At 33.9% G+C, this 18,246-nt stretch overlaps 1 protein-coding gene across 2 annotated transcripts in view; it reads right to left on the reverse strand.

Moving 5' to 3' along the window:
- Nucleotides 1–1,898: 1,898 nt before the first annotated feature.
- LOC149792371 (dolichyl-diphosphooligosaccharide--protein glycosyltransferase subunit STT3B-like) overlaps nucleotides 1,899–18,246 on the reverse strand; it is a 75,466-nt gene continuing 59,118 nt past the window's right edge. Inside the window, exons 13-18 of one of the 2 annotated variants that reach the window (XR_016423558.1) lie at nucleotides 16,543–16,714; nucleotides 10,509–10,682; nucleotides 9,743–9,856; nucleotides 7,398–7,610; nucleotides 2,233–5,954; nucleotides 1,899–2,189 (exon numbers count right to left, since the gene is read on the reverse strand). Coding sequence is in view for 1 of the 2 variants with exons in the window: in XM_089970945.1 (XP_089827071.1) it covers nucleotides 5,868–5,954; nucleotides 7,398–7,610; nucleotides 9,743–9,856; nucleotides 10,509–10,682; nucleotides 16,543–16,714 (760 nt within the window). In the remaining variant the exon portion in view is untranslated. Of the gene's footprint in view, nucleotides 5,955–7,397; nucleotides 7,611–9,742; nucleotides 9,857–10,508; nucleotides 10,683–16,542; nucleotides 16,715–18,246 lie in introns of both variants that reach the window. The other variant, XM_089970945.1, reaches the window with a different exon arrangement.

The following is an 18,246-nucleotide window of genomic DNA, read 5'->3' on the forward strand; positions in this document are numbered from 1 at the left end:
TGTGTGGTTTGGATTTTTCAGTCATATCGCTATGATGTCTGCAGTGTGACAGTTTAATATTATGTCTAGCACGGGGGCATCATGCCGCAGATATGTAGCATGATGTCCCACCCAGTCACATTGTCCTGACATCAGGCCAACCAGTCCTAACACTAACCTCTTAATGCTGAGTGCCAAGTGAGGCAGCTGTTAGTACCATTTTTATAAGTAGATGCTCTAACCACTAGGCCACCGGAGTGGTCATTACATTTTTTAAACAAGGTAAATGTGACATCCTGATGGAAATATATCTCCTCCATTAAGACGGCATATAATCTGCAGTTGTCTTATCTGTTGTCCGATCTTAGTCAAAACTGTTTGTAGTTAGTACACTTTCGTTTTCAGAAAGTTAGGCAATGCACAATAATCCATAATATATTAAGAAAGAGATATAAATGAAAATGCAGTCCAGATCCAAGTCGGAAATAAATGTGAAAAACAACACACAAAAACCTGATTGAATTTATAAACCTGTTGTTCATGGACTGTAGTCACAGAGGCACAACATTAAACAGTGCATGCACAGGAATAACAAACAAGAACTCAAAATGAATCGCAACTGTGACATTACACATATAAGCATTTGTGAGCTCTCTCCAAGGACAGACCGCTTCGGTGGCCTAGTGGTTAGAGCGTCCGTCTCAGAAGCGGGAGGTTGTGGGTTCGATCCCCAGCCAAGTCATACCAAAAACTTACAAAAATGGTACTAACAGCTGCCTCGCTTGGTGCTCAGCATTAAGAGGTTAGTGTTAGGACTGGTCGGCCTGGTGTCAGGATACTGTTTATCTTGTCAATCTACTTATTGCTGACTCTATCTTGTCAGTCTACTAATTGCTGCTGTTTATCTTGTCAATCTACTAATTGTTGACTTTATCTTGTCAATCTACTAATTGCTGGCTGTTTATCTTGTCAATCTACTAATTGCTGACCATCTTGTCAGTCTACTAATTGCTGCTTATCTTGTCAATCTACTACTTGCTAAGTTTATCTTGTTAATCTACTAATTGCTATTTATCTTGTCAATCTACTAATTGCTGACTCTATGTCGTCAGTCTACTAATTGCTGACTGTTTATCTTGTCAATCTACTAATTGTTGACTGCTTTATCTTGGAATGTACCACCTAATTGTTTCCTGTTTATCTTGTCAATATACTATCTAATTGTTTAGGGCTCTTTAAACATACATGGTATCCAGGGAAAGCACATTTAAAAAAATGTATGCCCTATTACTCAGGTTACTCAGAGTTCACAAATCTAAGCTGCATCCATAGGTGATCACACACGAAGGTACATTCCTCTGGTCCCAGTTATGTTTTACCAGAACAGCCCTTACTGTTTATATTGTCAGTTTTGCATCTTTTTATATTCTTCCAAAAATGGTTTGGAAATGCAACTGTAAATGTTTCAAACTTATGTAAGATTATGCAAAGCAAAGAAAAACTCAGAAATATTCCTAAGACAATACCTAATCTGTATCCAGAAGATGAGAAAGATCACTGTTACATAAAAGTGAAAATATTTTCCTAGCAAAAGACTTCCAAAGTTACTTCAAAATATTTAAATTAAATGTTTTGATGTTTACTTAAATAAAGTTTTCAGCATAACCAGTTATGTCACAAGAAAAATTGGCAGACAGCAGAAAGTATTTCGCCACTAAATGATATTTGTTATCGGAGTACATTTTTTTAAATATTTAGCATTTGCTTACTGTTCATTTTCCCTTCATTTTCTGTCATTCATCATTCTGTTGGCATTTTAAATAGGCATGTAAATGTTTCAGAATCTGAAATATTTTTGTTACCATATGGTCTTATTAAAAGCAAGAAAACAGAAAATAAATAAACTGAAAATACAAAAATGTTGGCTCTATACCTTTAATTTCCTTTAGCATTAAACTGTTATTGATAGAATCCAAACTTTAATAAGTAAAACGAGTGCAACATACTGGCAGACAGGATAATTTATCTGTATGACATCTTGAACAACACCCAGACAGGATGATAATTTATCAGTACAACACCTTCAACAACACCCAGACAGGATGAAAATTTATCAGTATTACACCTTGAACAACACCCAGACAGGATAATTTATCAGTACAATACCTTCAACAACACCCAAACAGAATGATAATTTATCTGTATCACACCTTCAGCAACACCCGACAGGATGATAATTTATTTGTATCACACCTTCAACAACACTCAAGCCTTGAAACTTAAACCGATTTCCCCCATTTGTTACAGGTAAAAAAATGCACAGGTATGTTTTTATTTTCTTGTTCAAACATTCATCTCCTTGCAGAATTGTTAATACATTTATCCAGCAAAGGACATTTTTACATGGATGAACATGTTTGTCACACATCATATAGTTTGTCCCTTGAAATAAACATGCAATATACAGAAGTGAAATATATACATGAACTTTGTAAAGAGGGTTCATAACTGATCTCCTTAATTATCAGGTGTATATGTTATGGATGTGTCCACTAAACATGTTTTGGTTTTATCATTTTCTTTCTTTAAGAAAAAAGTTTTATCCCACTATAAGTTCTCCAAGATTTGTCTTAGTTACAAATGACTGTTTTTGAGACAGGATGTTGTTTCATGTTTTTATTCCTCTAAGTCTGTTCACATCTCTCTTCATATTTTTTAATAAGAACATCAGTCACCGCAACTTTTGTTTTTTAAAAAGCATTCTGAAAGTTAGAAATTAAGATTTTGAATTTTTATGTGCCACAACATTATAGTGTTTCCTCATGGCGTGTTTATACAATAGCAAATTTGTTTTGAATGGAAAATCTTTTGTCATAAAGTCCCTAAATCTGAAAGTAAACAGACAATATCCCTTATGCTGGCACCAGCTACTGTCAAAATTGACAGTGATTACCAAAATTTCTTAATGGATCATTATTTCTCAATAAATATTTGGCTGCTGATAATTTCAAGGCATATCCTTAACTATTTGCCTATTTTCACTAGTTTCGAAGATGTGTCAATAACAAATGAGACTCAATGTCTTATACAAACAAAATTGCAAAAAAACGATTTAGCATTATACTAAATATTTATTTGTATAACCCTTTTTAAAATCCAGAAATTGAGAGTCAATATAATTTTAAAAAATGAAGATAATGGTTAAACACTGAAATTGTATGGCAGTTAAACAGTGAACTTGTATGGCAGTATGGTTCAGATTGGAAAATACCTTAGTAATGCCCTTTACTAACAAGCATAAAGATCATACACATAAATATTCTTCTATGCCAAAATAGAACATTGAAAGATTTAGCACCCATTTCGCATTTATCTGAAAACAACCTGGGAAAGTTTTAGCACCAGTCTAGTATCTCAGCATCTGCAAGACAATTACCTCCATCATTTCTTCAAGGAATTTGTCGACCCAAATTTCTAAGCAATCCGAACAAAAGGGAAGAGACACCATTTCCAGATTCATAAGTTTACCAGTATTTGTAAGAAACCTCAATACAAAATGGCATTTGGGCCCCAATTAAAAAATATTTGTCATACAATACACAGTATTCACCACAACACATTTACCTTATAAAGCCACTCAAGTGTCGAGTCCAACATCAAAGTACATAAACTCTGATCTGCAATCGCATAATGCACCAGCAGATCAGGGTCTATGTTTGTTCTACTGGTTAAGCCTAACAAACTGCACAGACCCAGACCTGCTGAAGCATTATGCAACAGCAGATCTGGGTCTGTGCAATTTTTGGTTTTACTCAACTTGTAAAAAGTGCACTTAGTAGTTTATCAAATAAAATGCTTGGTAGTTTATCAAATAAATTTTTCTGTTTAGAATGAATGCCTTTAGTCCATGCAATACAAAAAGGTTTTTTTTTCCTACATTGATAGCCCTGAAAAATCTTGAATAGCTACGAGTTAAAACAATTTAAAAGATGCTGATACAGTTGCCCCCAGTATCAAACACAATAAAAACACACACTAGTCACAGATATAACAGCTTTCTCATTCCCTTATCAAAATAACATTTTCAATGCATATAAATAATTTACATGACATGATTCATGCCCATATATTAAAACAATTGACAACAAAAATCATATTTTAACAGAATCATCTGTTTCATAACATGATCAAGTACAATGGTTGTTACATTCCCCTTCTTAGTCCCCATCCCCACATTTTCCATGTCCATTACTGTGACAATATACATAATCACACAGCTTTCTAACACACAATGCTTAGCATCAAATGGTTCCTTGTTTATGCCGAATAGTTATTACCACACAATTATTCATTTTATAATTGAATCAGAAATTTTATAAATGATTTCATATTCCGAAAAATCAAATTATCCACTTAATAAGCAAATTTGAAAATAGCATGAGACTAGAATTCGAGATTGTTGAGCCTCACCTGCATCAATGCCATAATACATCTACCTGCAACCCTCCATATCTGACTTGCAAAGCTTCAACAAAAACCGACTGAATCTGATGATACATCACTGCCAGCAAAAAAGTAATTCCGACTTCTCACATGCTTGTTTATGACAGCCAATAATTAAAACAAAACAACAAAATATAAAAGATTTCACCACAATCTCCAGCCAAATTATTAAGGCAAAACTGGATTTTCTTTTGTTGGATCCCAATTAGAAACATGTCCCTATGCCACTGATGTCTGATGTGATGCAACTACAGGGCAAAGTTCCAAGTCAAACACAGGCCACATCTACTGAAGTCAAACATGGACCACAGCTATTACGGCAAAACAGGCCACAACTTGAAAAACAAATCTGCCAAAAAGCAGAAAAAATTAAGCATGACTTTGGTGTTGTTAACATAAAACTCTGCACTCATTATAGTTTCAAAACAATGTGTTGTTCAAAATTTACCGAGTGGAAAATTATGTCAAAATGGAGTCTATAATTCAATAACATTTGTAGAAAGGTCAAAATAGGAAACTTGAACCAGGTCTTCTTAATGCAAAGTTTATTAATCTGATTTCAATCCATTAAGTCCTTCAAAATTCTTGATCAGAAACAAAATAAAAAGGCCAAATTCTACGATAGAGGACCGACATCAACATTTTCCCAGAAAAATATGAAAACAACCACGTCTTCTCAATGCAAAGCTTCATACTAAATTTGATTTTAATCCATGGAGTCCTTCAAATGTTGTTGGAAATGAAGTTGTGAACATGTTCTTGAGTAGAAATGAAATTGAGAGTAGTTTTAAATGAAATATGGGTCAAAACCCTGTCCATCAAGTTCCGTTTAAAAGCTTGTTATCATGGTGTCATGGAGCAGGACATAATGGCATCGAACGTGAGGGGATAGGGCACATGAACATGGATAATGCCATATGCCAATGCCACAAATATGTTGGGGAGCATAACAAAAATCAAAAGAAATTAGCTGAATGGAATGGTCTTCCAGTATAGCAACATGAGCATAGCAAATAGCAGGCAATGTGCTTACAAAATTTCAAACTCTCAGATTTTTTATCTTCCTCTAATCTTCACTGAAAATAGATTTTATCAACAAAAATTACCTAGATGAAAATTCCTGAAATTAGAATGTTTTAATAGATGATTAAAGTTCCCAAAATATATGGCCACACCACATCTCAGAATTGAGAGAAGTTGGGCTTAATGACACTGAAAAAGATACAATATCGATGTATGCTGATCACACAAGATGAAGCCTTTCAGCTTTTCTACTGTGTTCATGTAATCCATGCTATGACATTGGCAAGGACTGTTTTGATTGTAATTTTAAAGAAAATAACTAAAATAGTCAATGGTTTCACCATTAATAAAACAACAATTAATCACTTCTTAGAAGTAGTTTTGGTTGGTTTTTTCCCCTTGATGATTTTCGGTTTATTCTTGATGACTCCTGGCTTTTTCTTGGCAGACTGAAAAAAAAAAAATGGAAATCAACTTGATGCTTTATCTTCATGACAACAATTTCATCACAAATCAATATATCACATTCACATCATTACCTCCCTTTGCTACTACTCTCCACGTCTCACAAGATAATGCAAGGATGAGTGGTGCATAATCCCACTTAATTGCATACAAAGAAAAACACCCAAACAAACAAAGCAAATAAATGAACAAATATGAACGAATGATGATTGAATTACAAAATTATTAATTTAAGAAACTAAATGTGTAAATGAATGGAAAAAGTACAAAAGTGTCAGCAGATTAAGATATTTTTTTATCTTAACCTGCTATTTTCTGATTTGATCTCAATAAATATATCAGCACTATTTATCACCTTTCTGAAAGTTAATAACACAGACTGTTATCTGTGAATTAGGACCTCATGACAAAACCATCTGAGACCATCTTTATCACAAAGCTTTTAACAACTGGTCCAGCACTAAGCATTTATTTCAACAATGAACCTATTTTGGTTTTGCAAGTTTTGTCATGTGTGTTTAGTGTACGAATTTCATGTCAGTGTGATTCAAAACATCAAATGGTCAGGGAGATTGAGTATCAAACAATGCCATTTTATGAATCGAACTGATACATTCACAACTTCCAAACAATGATCATGTAGTTTCGATGAAATTCATTGTAGCAAAATATTTTAATCCGAGATTTAGGACCAGCTAGGCTAGACAAGTGGTCTTCTGGTGGAAACCCATGTCAATATGACTTTCCATTCAGGAGTAGCGATAGCAAGATTTTCAAGATGGCTGTTAAGGTAGCCATATTTCAGATCAGATTGCCATCATTCTCATTTAGGACCAACCAGAAAGAATACAAATCCTTTTAGTGATGCTGATATGACCATCTATTTAGGAGGAGTACCAAATGCAAGACAGCTACTGTAGCAGTCATACTAGCTGGCCTAGCAGCACTGTTTTCATTTAAGACCAACTAGACCTTGAGATGAATGTGTGTGTAAAGTTTCATGGCAATCCTCCAAGTAGTTTACGAGGAGTGGCAATAACAAACTTGTGTCAACATCAGAAAACACGTTATGCCACAAGCTTTCATAGACTATGACCATCAGAGCTAAAAACTGACTACATGAATTCATAAGATTCTATGGACAGAGAGATGGATGGATGGACACTAGGAACCCTCCACACCATACCTATATAAAAATACAAGTACATAACTGTAAGTTAATAAGTATAAGTTATAACAAATTTCTCTAACACTAAAGCAGGTTTCATTTAAATTATTGGTCAGCGTAGGACTTAACAGGTTAACCTTATTATTTTGTTGTTTATTTTAGATTTTAGAAGTTGTATAAAATATGTGTAAATTCAGTGGTTATGGACTATATTTTCTTGTAAATTTATGTCAAATTCTCATTAATCTAACATATGTACCTTTCTGCTTGGTGAGGACCTTATTTTGGTTCTCTTGACTGGGATTGTTGGTTTGATTATGGTGTCTCTATTCTCCAAGTCTTTAACTTTATAAATGCGAACCAGCCAGTGTTCTGTTGTGTATGCTTCCTCTAAATGTGTCAACTCGAAGTTCTTGTTTCCAATCTCCACCCCTCTTGTCCGGTCGAACCCTGGAGGACTGCGGAAATCCAACTAAAATGGAAAATCTTTGCTGTGTACATTATTAATCTGACTAGTCTTGCTTATTTTTCCAAAATGAATCAATTTCACCAGCAATTATACATATGCTAGAAAATAAAAATATGTCCGAGACAAGCTCAAATTCATAACTGTGACCTACACCTTATAGACAGATGGAGTATAAATGCAACACATCTAGGAAAGGTATTCAAGGGAACTAGTAGTTACTACTTGAATACTACTACACGCCAATACAACATTTTGTTCCCAGTAAAAATTCCCCAAACCATTAACATATTATCAATTCATTTGATTAAACTCAATAATGAAAATGTTCTGCCCTTATTTAATTTTCTATACTGTGTGTGTGTGTGATTAGGATTTTTAATGTAGCTTTAAAAAAATTTCAGTCATATGGCTATGATGTCTGCAGTGTGGCAGTTTATAGTGATGTCTATCACTGGGGCAACATGCCACAGACATGTAGCGTGATGTCCCACCCAGTCACATTATCCTAACACCAGGCCGACCAGTCCAGTTAGTATTAACCTCTTAATGCTAAGCACCTAGAGAGGCAGCTGTTACTACTATTTTTGTAAGTCTTTGGTATGACTCGGCTGGGGACGGTTTGAACCCACGGCCTGCTGCCTTCGAGGTGGACGCTCTAACCTCTAGGTCGCCCAAGTGGTCAATTTTCTATACTGAATAATGGCCATGTTCTGCCCCCATTTAATTTTCTATACTTAATAATAGCCATGTTCTGTCCCTATTTAATTCTCTGTACTTTATAATAGCCATGTTCTGTCCCTATTTAATTCTCTGTACTTTATAATGGCCATCTTCTGCTCCCTATTTAATTTTCTTGATATGACGTCTTATCTTATGAAATACTGTTTCATTTCTGACATTTTTGTGCTGCCTGGTAGTCATAAAAACTGCACTCTGAAAAGAAAAACAAGATCCAAATTTTCCATGTATTACATATTAATGGAACTATCCATAAATTCTTCACTAAGGGTGAGGAATGGTGGTGGTGGGGGAAGAAAGTAGCTTAATGGCCTCTTTATCACAATATATGTCAAATCATGCATAGGAAATACAGAAAAAGTGCCTTTCTCAAGGACACAACAAGGCTCATGACCTGGCCTGGCCTGGATGGGTACTGAACTTGTGATCCTTAAAGATGTACCAACTCCTAAATTAAATATAATTTTTTATCGCTTATGCCATGAAACTCTATATTAGGATTTAATTTATAAAAGAAGACTGCCATGTTCCTGGGAATCAACAATAAACCCATCCATGCTTGACATATGTTTGATACAAAATAGAAATCTAAAAACAAACTGTCTGTAAAACGGCTGGATTTGTATATTCAATGACACATCAGCACAACCAATCTTGAAATTTATCCTGATGTAATTTTTCATAAAATGGAGTAAGAAAAGGGCCATTATTCAATAAAGTCTGACTAGTAAATGGAGTCCTACTGTTTCCAGAGATTCATTGTTACTTGGGCATTTAAATCCAGAGATTTTAGCAATCATAGCATTTACACAACTTTGTACCCCACAAAATACAGTAAATTCGTAATAGGTTCTTTTCTGACCCTCAGTACCAACTATTCAAAAGGGTTGGTTACTATTTCAAGTGAACAAACAAGAGTCCTTGATAGAATTGATGAGAATTTCCAGACAAGACCATTTCTTCCTTTTAATTGCTGAATGTTGAGATCATCTCTGATATCCTTCAGTGATAACATTTCCAAATTAGCTGCTGTGGGGGTCATACTGGATATCAGGTTGGCACCACATTCATATAGGACCAACAAGACGCATGTCTTTCAGTGAAAACCTTATGTTGATATGACCATCTATTCTGAAGTAGTGACAACAAGATTTTCAAGATGGCCAGCATGGTGGATGTATCAGATGTTTGTGCAGCACCGTTTTCATTTATGACCAGCTAGACCATGGAATGAATGTGAATGTAAACTGTTGTTGGAACGTTCAAAGTAATTTAGGAGGTGCAATGATAACAAAGTTGAGCTAACAGACATACAGGCGACAGATTTCAGACCATCATGTAAGCTATTCTGGTCAATGAAAAGTACAGCTAACAAAAATCCACACATGGTATTTTACCTGCAACTCTCCAAATCTGTAGTAGGATAATTTGTACATCAAACAATTCAGCAATGTACTGGATCCGGCCGAGTCTACACGGAATTCTCCCTGAGGTGTGAAGTAGTCTGACTCCTGTAAAAAAAAGATTGAAGCATTCTCATAGACAAACCTGATATAACACTTCTTTTGAAGAGCAATGTATCTCGCTTGCGAGCCAACACTGATGTAGATACTTGTTTAGACTTTCAGAACTTTAATAATTAACGTTAATTTTATTAGTCAATGACAATGTTCCTTTTCAGTCAAAAGGATGCGTTTGGAAGGCCATCTGCTATTGCAGGCAAGATAATAACAACTTTGATTCGTTGTCTTAAAAAACTTTATCAAAGATGAGGTTGAGTTCACTGTAGATCATAAGCTCTGTAATCCCATCTGCAATACAGGGCTAAACTATTATTGATCTTTGCATTAGAATGTACTTCAAGAGCCTGTCCCTAATTCTGATTGTCTTTCCACTTTATTCCTTCTTTACAGATAGCCCAAAGTCTAGTTTTCTTCCCCCAGCCAACAAAAAAAAAAACACCTTTAGATTGTTCCAGTAGAATCCGATACAAATGAATACCAAATTGGAGTGACATGTTCACCTGCTTTATCTGATTATTCTGCTGCTTCACAACATGGAACCTGGATCAGTTATGGCATTATAAGCCACAAACAGGAAAGACATGCAACAATGTTGTAAAGATCTTCAACAATCCTAGACTTTTATGTCAAATGAACTCACCCTTATATCTCTGGGATGCTCTCCTTCAGCTATCCGGACCATCCACAGGAACTTGTTGATGTCATCCCCTGAGTAACCAATCACCCCTCCAAATATAACCAGTACATAGTCCACATCTAGCATCCGCATGATTTTATATGCTGCAGTTTCATTGGATGACATGGCTTTTCCAACCTGTAAGGACAATCAATCAATTAAACAATTTGTGAGTTTTGTCTTATATTTTTGTCGTTATCTTTTCTCAGTTATTTATTTAATTATTAAACTGCTTGCTTTTAATCAGTCATATAAATGACAGATAATCTTACATAAGTGTGCAGCAGATATGATATCTATGTAACAAGCTGAAAAACAGTTGTGAAATATCAGTCATGAAATAACACTGTATGCCATGAAATAATTGTCATGAAAAAACACTATGTCATGAAATAACACTGTATGCCATGAAATAACACTTGTCATGTATATTTTTAATTTGTATTGTTTGTTTCTAATTTTTCATCATTATGTATTATGTATACTTGTATTTTGAACATAACCTTGTCCAAAATCAAGTTCATTGTGTTCCTAACTTTTATTTTGTAAACAAATAATACATAGTTAATATTTCTCTTTGAGTGCTGGTTAAATATTAGTATCATTATCAATGGAGGTAAATATATTTATTAGGATCCAAATCAAGGACATTGGAATTCTCCCATGATAAACCTGGTCTACCTGATGTTCATCACATTTTTTGCTATAATTTTAGTAACATATAGTTTGACTACTTAGATTGTTCTTGAAATAAACTTCTGATCCTCATCCTGGTTCTGCTTTTGTGTCCTATTATTTTTTATATAATGTTGTTTACTTATTCTTGCATTTAAAATCTGTGAGAATCAGTCTTATTGGCTTGCTCAGTATTTCATTTCTTTGGATTTATTCAAATTATTATTTGCTCATCTATAATATTCTTGGACTGGAATATTAATTTGTAATTAAAGCGATTTCAGATAAGAATATTAATGGATAATATTAGTGTCATACATCAAAAGACTTAGCACATCACCACACTACAGGACACAGGCACAGTATATTCAGCTGGAACTTTATATATTTGGACTTGTGATAAACCCATTAGAGACTTTATGTTCAAGGAAAGTACATTATTTGTTTAATTTCACAACAATTGTTGATTTTCACTATTTTCTGTTACTTATTTTAAGGCCACTGATTTGTAATACACTGTATGCCATGAAATAATGATGTATATCATGAAATTACATTGTATGCCATAAAATAGCACTGTATGCCATGAAATGACTATATCATGAAATTACATTGTATGCCATAAAATAGCACTGTATGCCATGAAATAATGCTTTATATCATGAAATTACATTGTATCCCATAAAATAGCACTGTATGCCATTAAATGACTATCACGAAGTTACATTGTATGCCATAAAATAGCATTGTATGCCATGAAACGAGTGTATATCATGAAATTACATTGTATGCCATAAAATAGCACTGTATGCCATGAAATAATGCTTTATATAATGAAATTACATTGTATCCCATAAAATAGCACTGTATGCCATTAAATGACAGTGTATATCATGAAATTATATTATATGCCATAAAATAGCACTGTATGCCATGAAATGACAGTGTACATCATAAACTATTTATAGTGAACCAAACTGTATTTAGCCAGTTTCATATATTCCATGTATAATGAAAAGAACTTGTGATTCACTGTATCTCATATATTGAAATCTCATAATCTGAAACATCTTAAAGTCACTTTTTTCAGCTTTCCTACCAACCTTAAAACAGTATGATAAGGTAGGGCTACTTTTTTTTAAATGTAGGGAAAAAGTAGATTAAGGATAGTTTAAGAATAAAAAGTATGAAATTTTGGAATATTACTGAAGAAAAAAACAACAACAAAAAACCTACACTTGACTCATCTTTACAAGCTTGAACAAATTCGGGCCTTTACTAGATGTCTATAGTCGAGGTTTCTTCAAAGCAACATATTAGTAGGGATGATCTGTGTGATGAAATATTTGCATTTCTAGTTTATTATTATTTGTAGCAAAGAGATGTTCCAGAAACCTCATGCAGCAAACTCAACTACGAGCTCATGTTAATAAAAAAATATTGAGGCAAAATAGAAGCCTTTAATTGTACGTTATGCAAAAGTGGAAACTTTATCATACGTCAAAATAAAATTGCAGAAAGTAGGTATAGTCTGGTCTTTTTGAAAAAGTATGTAAAAACAGAAAGTTTGTCCAAAAAGTAGGAAAGAAAAGTAGTAGAGAATAACTTGGGCCACTGGAAAAAACTATGTTCCTCAATATAATTTATGTGTGATGTTGCCAGGTTCACATCACAGCAAAGGACGCTGATACCGTCTCTACCTGCTTACAGAAAGAGTCCAACTACAAACTGCATAGACCTTGATCTGAAACTGCATAATACAGCAGCAGATCAAGAGAGTAATCAGTATTACAATCAAGACTGACCCTCATCTGCTGGTGCATTATGTGACCCCAAATCAGGGACTATGTAGTTTTAAGTTGGACTCAACAAAAAAAATATCACACACACACAAAGTTAATAGCTGTTTTCACAACTTTATGCCCTGTACAATATCAATATATACATAACAGTAAAAGGAAAAATCCTTTATTCAGTGGACAAAGATTCAGGTAACTCTGTCACCTGCCCAGAAAATAATCTTTACAAAATTTATTCAAATTTCTATCTTAAACCTATGGGAAATATTAATATTTTCTAAGAAGTGTCACTCACTGTCAGAGCACTAAAGGAAATAATAGTATACATGAAAACACACTGAACTCATGTGAATGTGCATGTAGAAAAATTGTAATAAGACATTTACTAATAAACTATTAAACTCTGACAAGAAAATTAATCAGGAGAAAGAAAAAAAAAAGAAATTTCTTCCAGCAACATAACAACCCCATCATACTGCCTGACACCGTAACCCAAATATAAACGATGTTGATTAATGGATGGACAGACAGAAAGATGGACAGGAGTAGAACTATATACCCCTTTTATCTTTGTAACAGAGAATTAAAGTACTGGAAAAGTTGATTAAATTACATACTGTTATAAAATATCAGTGGTATATGGTGTGGTATTCTAAGCAAGAGACCCTCAAAAAGACTGATGCTCTACTGTGTGAAAAAGTTTTCCTGGAATCAAGATAAAACCATGCAAGTTTACTATTGATTTCTAATTTATAATCGACTGAGTCACATGACTTTCACATAAACTAAAATTATAATAAGTAGGTTTGTTTTTTGTTGTCAAACAGATTTCATTACTAATGGAAATTAAATCTTAAAGTGTTTCAAGAGAAAAGTATGTTGGTGTACACTAGGTTGTATTTTTTTTTATTAGATATAAATGCAAAAGATACATATGAGAAAAAAAATTGTATTAATGGAAGCAAATATATGAAATGCCATAAAATAATGCACATGTTAGCATATAAATTACAAATGTTTCTGACACCTGAAACTGTGTAACTATTTCACCAAACATACCAACTTGCTTCCAAATATTAAAGACTTTAATGTGGTCAAGTTTCCAATCAAATGCAAGATCACCTCATTTTTTTGTGGTTCTTGGTAATTATCCAAGTTGTAAAAGATCTTGATTAAATAAGCCTCTATTTGAAGTCTGATCAAAGTCAGGCCAGAAGTCCAGTTTGGACATTGCCAAATCTTGAACTTTTTCATAATGGTAATGATACATTTGTATAACCAAACCTTCCAAGTCGGAATGAACTCTAATCAGAAGTATGACCTCCTCAGATACAATTATCACTTTGTTATTATGTATGGATCTCACAAATTACTGAATTATTCAGAGATCTTGATACAAACATCCAAGTTAAAACTGATTAAAATGGGATTTCCGATCAATAGACCTATTCCATTATGTAAGTATAAAACCTCCAAAAACATTTTGGTCAAGGTATTTGGTCTTAGAAATAAAATAGGCAAAAGTCCCTTTTGTCATTTTAGCTGAAGTAACCTAAACGTTTGACTTTCTAACCCCAAAATCAAGTCTTCTTTCTTACCCAACATGTTAAGTCAGAAATAAACTCTGGAGGTAAATGGTAAAGAATTTCAATTTATGTGCGGAAAAGCGAGTTCTTCAGCCAGAGACCTTGACCCATGAAATTTTGACCCCCATATCAAAATTGTTGTCTCCTCTACCACAAGTGCAAGTCTGTTACTTTGTTATATATTTTTTTACAATGTAATGAAGTCTAATACTGATGTGCTTCAGTTACATGCTTAGAAACACCCATGTAAGTAGGTTGCACAGTTCTAAGCATCATTTCTTTCATGGACAGTCAAGGCAAAAGAAAAAAAAACTTAAAACTGTATACCCAACCTATCTATTTTCAAACTATACACAGACACTGCATCGTACTACATATAAGTCAACATCAACCACAACCATGGGTGAGGATAGGAAAAAACTTGCAAAGGGCATGTTGAAGGGAATCCTGTAGTGCCCCAACCCTAAAAACTAGAGCCCCTCAAAGGGACTGATACTTTACTGGGTGAAAACAATTTCCACAATTCAAGATAAGACCATTTCCTCCCTTTAATCATCAAGTACTGAAACCACCTATAATATTCTTCAGTGAATGGAGTTTCTAATCAGCTGCTGTAATACATACACTTGGCATAATTTTCATTCAGAACAATGTAGACATTGGAAGTGTCATATGTTATAATGAGATTGACCAGTTTTCAGTAAGATGTAATAATATATATCAACAACTGCTATTGTAAAGCCTGAAAACGTAATTAAAAGTTTGAGGCATTGACGATAAACATTATGTTTAAATGAAAAGTTTGTAAAGTACGTGTAGACTTTATTTACCACTAGTACAGTTGCACAAACTCTAGTTCCAAACCCTATGCAGCTCAATGGCTTGCTGCAACCTCTCAACTTGATACAATTCTTGGGGAAAAAATGTCATTTCACATGACGATGGCAATCCTATCTCCTGACATGGGACATACTCAAATTGGCATGCGATGTTCAATGAGCATAATTGTGTCCTTTCCAGCTTTCTTTCACAAGAATCTGAATACTCCTTTTTACTCTTGTGTTGATTAACACTTTTCTAGAAGCTTATTTTCCCTTTTGTCTTAAATGCGCATTGCTTTCTGGATGCCATTTAAAAAAATTATATAATCAACAGTTTGATCATGCAGACGCTTTGCATGAACAAATAGGTACAGTTTAAAGCCTCTGGGATACTGCTGTAAAGTGGGTCTGGTTCTCTGACTAATTTCACTAATTCTAAGATGAAACCCAGATCAAAATAAAACATGGATGTACCAACTGTCCTGATTTTTCGTCAACGATCATTTTCCATAGTTTTTGCTAGCATGCCATAAGTCCGTATTTTAAGGGTAATTTTTGTAAGACTTAAGGCAATATTGTTAGAGTTGGTTGGTCTGTAAACCCATAAAAACAATTACAATATAAATAACAATCAAAACAACAAATTCTATTAATAGGTTAAACATGTGCTTTAAAACATGACACACAGCAGTAAAGCAATGACCCCTTTTCAGTAATGGATCAAATACCTGTACATAAATATGTTTGCAAAAGAGCCATATGAAATTAGAGATGTTCACATCAAATATTAAGTTTCATCTTGTTTTCTTTCAATCAACTGTTATACATTTGATAGGCAAATTCAGGTAAAATCATTTATTTTAGTTATGAAGTGTGACTGCATTATATTCAGAATCACGTTATAATCAATGGTGTCATGATGATGGAAAGCTGCATTTCTGAAATTAGTATTTTGTGTGTGTGTGTGTGTGTGTATGTGTGTGTAACTCATTTAGTGAAAGGAAAAAATTTCCATGTCTACAGCCATTCTGTATATGTGTGTGTGTGTGTATATATATATATATATATATATATATATATATATATATATATATATATATATAAGAATATGACTCACCAAGGCAATATGACTATTATTCCATGTATTATTATCGACTAAAGTCGTTCTGTTGCCCATGCCTGCTATCTGATACCCATAATCCCACCACGACATCACTCGGGCTTTATCATGTGTGTTCTGGCGTAACCAAAAATAAGCTTCTCTGAAGTCATCCAAGATTGTTCGGCTTCTGCAAAATTAACAACAATAGTTATTTCCCCCATCTAGACTCAATAATTTAAATGGCCAGTAATATGTACAAAATATGGTTGGCACATTTAAACCAAGCCTTTAGGATCTATCAGATTTTATTTTGATTAGGCAAAATTATTTGCAACACAGAGATTGTTCTCGATGTCCAATATACAGAGGGTATAATTAGCTACATCAGAGAAATTAGACTACATCACCTCTCATGAGAAAAGAGACTTGTATATGGTTGAAACAATAAATAAAAAGGTGTCACTAGACCAAGTTTCCTATCAGAAACTCGCCCCATAAAACGATGATACCCTGAATGAAATTGTTGAAAATATAAATATCGATCCCATATATAAAAAATCTTCTTCAAAGAGAATGCAGAAATATTTTTCTACATCTATTCAAGAGACTTAGATCACAAAAAAGAGCCATTTTCCAAAGTTTGTCGCAGAAGTACCTTAGCTGGCAACATAATGAGTATGATACATTAATGGTGAAAATGGAAAATCTGGCCTATCACAAGAAAACTGTACAGATTAAACTTATTTCCAACAAAAAGAAGTTTCCAATATTCCTTATTGCACATCAAGCCATATCTATTTTCCAAAAAATGCCATCAACATTAATAAAGTAAACATTAATGCTTGTATGTGAAATGAAGTGTTGAATCCAAAGGTACATATTTATCTATGAACTTGAAGATATTTTTCTATTGTTAAAACAAAATTTTCATATTGCAAATTAAACCAGATCACTGCAAGGTATGCACATTAAACCTGCCCAACATAACAAGCCTTTCTCAATAAGGCATTCAACATTTTTCCGTAATTCAGACCAATGTTTGTAAGGTTTAACACAATATCATGTACTGCTATTGTCAGCCAGGAAAATGTGCATTTAAACAATTTAGAGTTGTAATCTGAGGCTGATGTTGCAAAGGTAACATTAGATTCAAGTAAAACGTTTGTAAAGTACACTTAGACCTTAATTCCAACACAGTCTAGGATTCGGCTAATGTGGGTATGTGAGAAAGATTGCCAATAACTTCTTGTTGGTTGTTGGTTCTTCCCGGAGTTTTCCCGGGTTCTTCCTCCACCATTAATACTGGCCACCATACATAGCCTATCATGTGCTGAAAAATGGCCTTAAACCCCCACAACAACAACAACATGCCAGCATCTGGACTTGATTGTATCTTCATAATATTTGCTGTATTCCACAAGTTCATAATTTAAGGGTCATGTCAGTAAAACATAGTCAAATCACAAGGGCTGACAGTTCTGTAAACTATACATTCCGTCTTTAAAGTAACTGGATCTGTCAAAGGCTGGACAAACTATTAATAAAACAAGCAACACATAGTTGGACATCTAGAAGGCATATTTATATCCATAAAAAATGTCAACAGAATATTGTGGTCTCACCCAATCAACCATGGCACAATTCAACTAAAGTTACTAGTGAACAATTTGCTCATGTAAATAAACCCATACCTCCCCAGCATCACTAAAACTACTTCAA

Source organism: Sinohyriopsis cumingii, chromosome 9 (genome assembly GCF_028554795.1).
Source record: "Sinohyriopsis cumingii isolate HCF-2022 chromosome 9, ASM2855479v2, whole genome shotgun sequence".
NCBI classification, from domain to species: domain Eukaryota; kingdom Metazoa; phylum Mollusca; class Bivalvia; order Unionida; family Unionidae; genus Sinohyriopsis; species Sinohyriopsis cumingii.